This window comes from Podarcis raffonei, chromosome 13 (assembly GCF_027172205.1).
Source record: "Podarcis raffonei isolate rPodRaf1 chromosome 13, rPodRaf1.pri, whole genome shotgun sequence".
NCBI classification, from domain to species: domain Eukaryota; kingdom Metazoa; phylum Chordata; class Lepidosauria; order Squamata; family Lacertidae; genus Podarcis; species Podarcis raffonei.
This window is the reverse complement of record NC_070614.1, coordinates 25,668,597-25,678,051: the sequence shown is the minus strand read 5'-3', so window position 1 is coordinate 25,678,051 and position 9,455 is coordinate 25,668,597. Positions and strand designations below refer to the sequence as shown.

General features: G+C 44.0%; 1 protein-coding gene across 1 annotated transcript; it reads right to left on the bottom strand.

The window, feature by feature from the left end:
• Nucleotides 1-835: 835 nt before the first annotated feature.
• On the bottom strand, nucleotides 836-9,138 carry LOC128399503 (keratin, type I cytoskeletal 19-like). The gene is made up of 8 exons (XM_053361036.1): nucleotides 8,586-9,138; nucleotides 7,180-7,262; nucleotides 6,826-6,982; nucleotides 6,515-6,676; nucleotides 4,647-4,772; nucleotides 3,803-4,029; nucleotides 2,027-2,151; nucleotides 836-1,128 (listed from the first exon to the last, which is right to left on the bottom strand). The coding sequence occupies exons 1-8, from the start codon at nucleotides 9,075-9,077 to the stop codon at nucleotides 1,115-1,117; spliced, it is 1,386 nt and encodes a 461-aa protein (XP_053217011.1). The 5' UTR covers nucleotides 9,078-9,138; the 3' UTR covers nucleotides 836-1,114.
• Between the last annotated feature and the right edge of the window lie 317 nt (nucleotides 9,139-9,455).

Below are 9,455 nucleotides of genomic sequence, written 5' to 3'. Positions count from 1 at the left end.
TTGGTCACCATTTTAAACGCCCCCAATGTAGCATCACTCTGGAGCATTGTGGGAAATTTTAAAATAGTGGCTTATCAGCCCAGCCATCCAGTATAGGCAAGATGTCAGTGCCATCACAGTCAGTAGGTCCTGGCACCTACTCAAAGTTCCTGGGTGCTACTGGGCCAGTAACTATTTGGGATGCATAAATCTGTCAAATCCAGGTTCTCTATGCTTCTTGTTTTCTTAATCTTAAATTCAGTTCATCACATTGCCACAGCAATTTGCAAAAATAGCAATTATAATAAATCTTCAAGAAAATTCCTCACCATTTCAGAGTTAATTTCTCCTAATAAACAGGTTTTTGTATGCAGATTTGACTAACATACACATTTTGGAGAAGCAGTTGCCCCAAATATGACACACATGGTCTGCCATTTTCATCAACATATGCATTTATTTGCACGCTTTACACTAGTTAATGCATTCTAGAATCGAATGTTGAACCGAATTTCTCCAGCCCTGCTTTAATGCCACCTTTCGGCAGGAATAAAACAGATAACTAGTGGCAGTTCTTCCAATGTCTAAGGAGCTCAGGTAATGCTTAATATTTACACATTTGAGTGGGTTTTTTGGATGCCTGTCATTACGGGGTCTGCATCTAAAGGAACAACAGAGATAACTCCAAATAGAATCATAGAATCATAGAGTTGGAAGAGACCACAAGGGCCATCGAGTCCACCCCCCTGCCAAGCAGGAAACACCATCAGAGCACTCCTGACATATGGTTGTCAAGACTCTGCTTAAAGACTCTGCTTAAAAAATGATGACACAGAGACACAAAGTTTTTGTTTGCATCAGGCAGAAGCATAGTTTTATTGAAGTCCCACAATGCCCAAGACCAACCCCACAATGCTGGTTAACATTTAGCCATGGTTAATAATATCCCGAAGCTTATAGAAGTGAGTAATATAATGAGCTTGCTGGTCAGCCCACTGGTGGATGGTTGGTATTTATAGTGTTCAGTAGCTAGCGGGGAAAAGATTCCTCTTGCTTGTCAGTAGGAGCCTAGAAAATTTACAGGATAGAATTGCAATAGCTGCATCTACAGAAGATGCTCTTCTCTTTCCAGTTCTTATCTGCTGTACCCTGGAGAGTGGGGGGAAAAGAGAAAAACTTCAGCTATGACCAAAGAAAGAATATTTCACGCTAATGCATGCAGCCTTTTTCTCCTTAACACTGGAGATGGTGAGGATAGCCTGGCAGAAAGGAAGGAGTCTTCCCGAGGCTCCAGAGGACATTTGCTGGGGATTCATATGGTTTTCATATGGCTTTTAAATTAGACTGGAAGTTACAGATTAATATCTGTAAAGTTTATATATATAAATTTTATTAAATTTTCTGTTTTACAATTTAGAATACTCATTTAAACAACCTTAAAATATCAGTGACTTCCCTTCTTCTCTTCCCATGGTTCGTTTTGCATAGCATAAATCCCTGCATGTTTTATATAAACTAAACCATTCAGTGTTCCATTATTACTTCCATCAAAATTTATTTGCACTGTTGAATTTGTCTCAATGCTGCCAACGTTTTCAGGTGTACACAACCCCCCCCCGCCATATATTGAATAAACATTTTCCAATCTTCTCTAAACTTATGTTCTTCTTGTTCTCTTATTCTATATGTTAAGTCTGCAAGCTGAGCATATTCTGTCAACTTAAGTTGCCATTCTTCTTTAGTTGGGACCTCACTCATTTTCCATTTTGGAGCTAACAAAACACAGGCTGCAGTAGCGGCATACATAAATAACCTTTTTTGACACCTGGGAATTTCCATCTGAATTATCCCCAATAAAAGGACTCTGGGGGTTTCTTTGTGGAAAAGTGCTTTTAAACATTTTTTTCAATTCATTATAATTTATTTCCCAATACTCCTTTAACCTTTTACAGGTCTACCACATATGAAAGAAAGTCTGTTCATTCTTGAATACCTCTAAAGTTTCAACACCTGGTGAATGTAGGAGACCCCATCGTTCCCCACTTACCTTTGACATCAGGCTGGCAAGGCTGGCACTGGGAAGAGGAGGCCGTGTACGTGTGGGAAGTTCTAGTCACACCTCCTCCTGACTGCCTGCAGGCTCCGCCTCCTGAACCACCACTGCTCGAACCCCTGGTGCAGAGAGGGGAAGAGGGCCATTGGATGAGATCAAAAGTAGGTGAACAACATTAGAAGCTAACGATACTTGCAATTTTATGTCATGCACCCAGGGCTGGAGTGGGGGGGGTGAGAGGATGTTTCAAGGAGACAACTACCGTCGTACCTTGGAAGTCGAACAGAACCCATTCCTGAAATCTGTTTGACTTCCGAAACGTTTGAAAACCAAAGCACGGTTTCCAATTGGCTGCAGGAAGCTGCAGAAGCCCCATCAGACGTTCGGCTTCCAAAAAAAATGTTCGAAAACCAGAAAAGTCACTTCCAGTTTTCGATCGCTCAGGAGCCAGAACATTCGACTCCCAAGGCATTTGGGGGCCGAGGTATGACTGTATATCAAATCCATGCATGCTTCACCTCCACTATAAAATCATCTAAAGTGTTATTTGAACAGATTTTGCTGCGTTCCAAGTCAGGATGGAAAGGTTTGTCCATTTCATTTCTCACAGTTTTCACATTTTTCCATTTTCACATCCCGTTCTCTGCACTTTTTTTTAACTGTCATGAAAGTTCTTCAGCTGTTTAGTGTATATTTCTCCCAATAAACTCATTTTTGTCTGCAGTTTTAACTATTGTACACTTTTTTTTACCAGCAGTTTCTTCTAATATAATGGCTCTTGTGTGTGTTTTTCAGGAATATATTCATTGTTACCCAATCTATGCATTTTTGTAAACATTGGTTGGTCGGAAAAGTACGTCATAAGATTCAGAGAAGCGCGAATTTTGAGGGGTGGCTGCGCTTCGGTTCTTGTATCACTTCGGAAAGTACAAATTTGATAGATTTGCCTTTTAACATGAACTGAATCATATTGGTATGGTATGTTTTGTGCTTCCCTAAGCCAAAATGGTGGTTTTTTTTTGTAAGTTATGGATTAGAGGACATAGTCATCCGAGGCTGGACTACTTCTTCTAAGCAGACTCTTTTTTTCTGCCGTCTATGCCAATATAAACAGCATATTTGGCAGTGGGGAAGGAGGGAAACAGCAACTGAGGACAGGGCTGGCAGGATACTGGTGCTGGACCCTGATTTGGATTGGATGCACACTCCAGATCAGAACTTGGGAGACCCGAGTTCAAATCCCTGCTGAGGTTCGCTAGATGACCTTGGGCCAGTCACCTTCTCTTAGCCTAACCTACCTTACAGGGTTGTTGTGAAAATAGAATGGGAAAGGGGAGAACTATGGACACCAGCTTGTGCTTCTTGTGGGAAGGCAGGGTATAAATATAATAAATATATATATGAAAACTAGGGATCAAGAGGCCTTTCATTGCAAAGTAGGGTCATCAATACATCAGCCCCACAGCAGGTGGTTAAGCCACACACTGCTCTGGCCACAATTTCTGGAAATCAGTAATGAGGAGAGTGCTTTTGCACTGAGGTCCTGCTTGTGAGCTTTCCAGTAAACATCTGGTTGGCCACTGTGAGAACAGGATGCTGGTCTGAACAGGCTTTGGTTTCATCCAGCAGGGCTTTTCTTAAGAATTAAAAATTTGCCAGTATTCATTTCAGTCTAAGCAAATCTGTTCCACGGAGTGTCTCCCTAGTCACTCATGAACAATAGGGGAAGCACAGGGGAAGCACAGGCCAAGAACTTGATGGTCTACCTACACAAGGTCATTCTGCCCTCCCTCTAGCAGGCAGCGGTAGGTCTGGATCTCCTGTTCCAGGCGGCATTTGACGTCCAGGAGGTCCCTGTATTCTCGGTTCTGGCATTCCATCTCTGCCCTCAACTCTGCCAGCTGCTGCTCCACGCAAGAGATCTGGTTCTGTATTTCGCACAAGTGGCTGTTATATCGACACTCGGTCTCGGCCAAGGATCCTTGCAGCGTGTCCCTCTGGAGAATTAAAAAACGCAAAGGCAAAACTTTTAGCACAAATAAGTTTGGGGGAGGAGAGGAGAGAGAGAGAGAGAGCCAGTTGCTCATAATGCCTGCACATTTTGGTGTGTGAGGAAGCACTCTCTAAAATATTTTGTGGTACTTTAGTAATAATTACAGGCAATTCCACAGAATATGTCTCCTCCTTCTCCTTCCTGCTTTTGCCACAACTCCTGCCTCACTGTGGATTCTTTTTGGCTCAGCCTCTTTTCTTCCTACAGGTCCCCACTTTCCCTCTTAATTCTGTCAGAAGTCGCCTGCCGGTTACAGTTTGTCCCATGCAAGAGGGACCTGAATGTAGAATTGTCCAGACAGCTGAAAGTATATGGAGCCCCCTGTTTACACTAAGCTGGTGTATGTGTGTGCATGCGCACATCTGCCTCAAAGCTACAACCTTCCAGATTCCCATAGCTGTTGAGCAGCTACTGATACTATTACTTTAGGACAGTAATATATACTGTACCTATTGCACAGGTGGCATTGTTAGCTGGACTAATTCAGACAGTTTTGGGAAGCAGATACAAAGGTAAGGTTCATTGGGTCCGAGGTGGAGGGCTGCCCGCATAGACACTTACCAGGCTAAGCTGAGCCTGCAGATCAATTTCCAAGGTCTGCAGCTGGCGCTTCAGGTCAACAACTTGGTTGTTGCAGTCTTCAACCTCTTTGCTGCTGTTACAGACTTCCTGATTCACTTCCTCCATCTGAAAAGGCAGCAAACACAAAATTGGGGTGGTGAGGTTTAGGGCTTATTGGGGGAATTGTTGAGTTGTTTTCATGATGAGTTTCAGCCAAGCAAAAGGATAAAATAATGACAACAGCAAACGATGAAGGTAAGGATGGTCGGGATGTCAAAAGATCCACTAAAATCAAGGACCAATTGGTTGGATATAGAAAATTTGGGTATAGGTTAAATTTTAAGGAAAAAAACTAAAGATATGCCATGAAGATAAAAAACTCTTTCATGAGGATGATTCCAAAGTTTGTAAATTATTATTATTATTATTAGTAGTAGTAGTAGTAGTAGTAGTAGTAGTAGTAGCCCACCCATCTGGCTGGGTTGTCCCCGACACTCTGGGCGGCTTAATTCTAAGGGTTAACTGCCTTCTTCTGTTTTTCAATCACTCTTCCTTGAAGGATCACTTGTGGCCATTGGTTCATGATATTTACTAAACCAAATACTTCTCTTTCAACTGAGCTACCTCTATTTGTACAGCCCTTTCTCAGCATTCTTCTTTCTTAACCTGATGAAGCCAAGATCTTTTAATCTTGCCCAAAAGACAACATTGCTATATTTGTTCTTCACTTCACCACTTCCACCTTGAATTCATCCTTCCTAAACAAGGTAGATACTGTGTTGTAGATGGGCCTTCACTAGTGCTTCCTACTTGGGTACCAAAATCCAGATGAGGTACCATAGCTCAGAAGAAGAGCTGTTGGCTTGAAGCAAAGCCTTGCCAAACCCATGGCAGTTTCACAGAGAACTCTGAGCTCACCCTGCAAAAAAGCAACAACAACAACCCTACAAATAAATAAGAACTTAAGTAAGCCCTGCTGAATCAGGCCAAAGACTGCCCGAACACTGAGGTCTAGTGCCAAGGGCCTTCTGGCAGTTCCCTCACTGCGGGAAGCCAAGCTACAGGGAACCAGGCAGAGGGCCTTCCCGGTAGTGGCACCCGCCCTGTGGAACACCCTCCCACCAGATGTCAAAGAGAAAAACAACTACCAGACTTTTAGAAGACATCTGAAGGCAGCCCTGTTTAGGGAAGCATTTAATGTTTAATAGGCTATTGTATTTTAACATTCTGTTGGAAGCCGCCCAGAGTGGCTGGGGAAACCCAGCCAGATGGGTGGGGTATAAATAAATATATTATTATTATTATTATTATTATTATTATTATTATTATCACCCTTCAAATTCAGCATCCTGTTCTCAGAGTGGCCAACCAGTTGCCTATGGGAAGCCCACAAGCAAGACTTGAATGCAACAATGTCTTCCCACCTGCAATTCCACGCAACTGGTATTTGGCAACAGCGAAAGGAGAGCAGTCATTGTGGTTAGTAGCTATTGGTAGCTATTGGCAGCCTTAATCTCCATGAATCAAGCATGGGACTTACTATACAAGGTACACTACTTTCTCTCGCCAGTAGACTTAATTTTGCTGAATGAACCTTTTGAGGGGGAGAGTGTTGGGACAAACCAGTGGCTGAGGAGAATCTCAGGAGAAAAGAAGGTGTGTCTTTCCTTGCTTATTCTCCTACCACCAGCCTCTTATCTTTGAAGTAACTTCACTTAACATAGAAGGGAGAGAGGTTTGAAACCAGCTCCCCCTAAAGAGTGAGATCTGGCTCAGAGCTGCCTGCTACTACCCCCGACCAAATATGCATGGATGATTTCAAGCTTCTTTTCTTTCAATACCTGGCTGCGTACAGTATATTAACCTACCTTACATTCATACCACTGTTCAACTTCTCTGCGGTTGTTCTCAATCATAGTTTCATACTGGCATCTCATTTCTTCCAAGACCTTCTTCAGGTCTGGGCCTGGGCAGGAGTTGACTTCCACACTCACGTCCCCAGTTGCTTGGTTCCTCAGACCCTTGATTTCCTGAAAAAGAAATTCCAGTTAATTGGATGTGGCTTTTTTGTTGTTGTTGTGTGTTGTTAAATGTGCTTCCCAGTGCCAGAAGCTGACTGTGGGAGAGGGACACCCTTCCCTCCTTCTCTTTGTAAGGGGCTGGTGGGGTCAAGGTTCACCTCTTCATGGTTTTTCTTGAGGCAACACAGCTCTTCTCGGAGGGCTTCCAGCTGAGCCTCCAAGTCAGACCTGCAAAGGGTCAGTTGATCCAGGACTTGACGTAAGCCATTGATGTCAGCTTCCACATTTTGGCAGAGGGCCAGCTCAGTCTCATACCTACAGAACCAAAAAAGAGAGGAAAGGATGGATTGTTTGTCCCTACAGGGGCCAATAGAGAGAGAAAGTGTGTGTGCACTTGGGTGCTAACTCATTATGGGCACTTTGGGGACCACATATTTAGGATTTAAGGGCAACAAAATAAAGGGTTTGCCCCACCCACCCAGAGCCCCTCGTACAACTTAAGAGGGACTCACTTCAGTCTGAAGTCATCTGCAGTCATCCGGTTATTATCAATATCCAGAACAAGCTTGCTATTGTCCACAGTGGCACAGATAATCTGTGGGTTGGGGAATAAAACAGTTTGAGCTTGTCCATCTGTTTCTTCTTGATGCCCACAGCATCATGCATCAAACTGCAGTTTTTGATTTTTCATTCTACTGTCTCAAAGCCTATGATTCATTTACAGGGTTATCCCGAAACCAGAAGGATTGTATTGGACCAACTGACCTTTGGGCTTCTTCCATCCTGTAACTCTCTGCATCCATGAACAGCCCCATCTGCACTATTACATTAAAGCATTATCACACTTCCCCCAAACAATCTTGGGAAATGTAGCTTGTTAAGGGTGCAGAGATTTGTAAGGAGACCCTTATTTCCCTCACACAGCTACAATTCCCTGAGTTCTCTGGGAAGGAGCATTGACTTTTAAACCACTCTGAAAACTATAACTCTGTGAGTGGAATAGAGGTCTCCTGACAGCTCTGAGCTCCCTTAACAAGCTACAGTTCCCAGGATTCTTTGGGAGGAATCATGACTGTGTGAAGTGCTATGATGCTGCTTTGAATGTGTCACACAGATGGGGTCAATGTCTGGCTAAATCTGGACAACCTATAACCTGACATCGCTGTGCCAGGACATCCCTAAGTCTCATTCCATCCTCACATCCTTTTTTTTCTGTCAGTTTTATCACTACAGCAGGAGAAGCACCACTGAGGGCCATGATACCACTCTTGATTTGTTTTATTGATGTGTTTGTGATCTATACATTTGTAGATATAACCATTCTAACAGCGAATAAGCTGCCACTGTTTCTTCTCCTTTCTTTTGCAGTGGTACCTCGGGTTACAGATGCTTCAGGTTACAGACTCTACTAACCCAGAAATAGTACCTCGGGTTAAGAACTTTGCTTCAGGTTGAAAACAGAAATCGTGCGGTGGCAGCAGCGGGAGGCCCCATTAGCAAAAGTGGTACCTCAGGTTAAGAACAGTTTCAGGTTAAGAACGGACCTCCAGAACGAATTAAGTTCTTAACCAAGGTACCACTATAATTGTTTTAGACCATAGTGTTTTCAAAAAAATACATTAATCTAATGATATGGCCTCTAATCATTCTGGGGTGCTATCTAAAGCATGGTTTTTAAAGCCCAACCAGAAACACCATCATTCATTCAACAATATGAAGTTCTGAACATAAAGGGATTTGACAAGAGTCCTTGGAGAATGAATTTTTTTGGACGTTCTTCGTAAGCCAGATTGGAAAGATCTGTTGCCGTAAATAATAACGAATGAATGCTCTGCTGTCAGAGCAAGGAGCCATTTCTCTAGCTCACTTAGTTTGATGCTACATCTGGTTCTAAGCTGCACAGGAAACATAGTCCTACCTGGTTTTTAAGGTCTTCAATTTGTTGGTAGTAACAGCTGTAGTCCTTGGGGTCACAGAGGGCACCTTGGCGGTCATACCACTCCCTGATTTTGCAGTCGAGCTGAGCGTTCTCCTCCTCCAGGCACCGCACTTTGTCCAAGTAAGAGGCCAAGCGGTCGTTGAGGTTCTGCATGGTCATCTTCTCGTCGCAGGAGATCAAGGGCACATCATTGCAAATGCCAAAGCCACCAAAGCGGGCGCCGCCGCCACCAGGAGCACACATGTACCCGCCACCAAAGCCACCATCGATGCAGCTGCCTCCACTCAGGCCCCCTCCGAAACTCACTCCGCTGCAGAAGCTCCTCCCAGACATATCACATCTAACACTACCTACGGCAGGGGCAGCACACCTCCCGGAGACTCCCGAAGAAACCCGGATTCCACCGCAGCTTCCACTGCTGCTTCTGCCTCTCGTGTACATAGTGGATGCCTGTTTGGTGCTGCAGCTCATCGCGAAAGACCTTCAGAAAGAAGCCCAAAGACTAAGCAGAAGCCCCAAAGACACAAAAGCTCGATACGGAAGACAAGACTGCAGATTCTGGCATCCACACAGGTCTCTATTTATACCTTCCACGGCGTGGGTGTAGCCGTGAGGGTGTTGCTTTGTCTTCCTGCTCTTCTTCTTCTACGGGGCTGGCTCACCTGGCTGCCTCTGCCAAGAAAAAATTGTCCCTGGGGCAAACTTGCTTGTGGAAATCTGAGTTGCATGAGGGAGGCATTTCATGGCGTCAGCACCTTGCTTCCAAAAATATCATCCGCAGCAATGTCCTGTGAATCATCAGGCTTTGCCCCATACTGAACACTTCACCGGAGAGCATCATCAAATAAA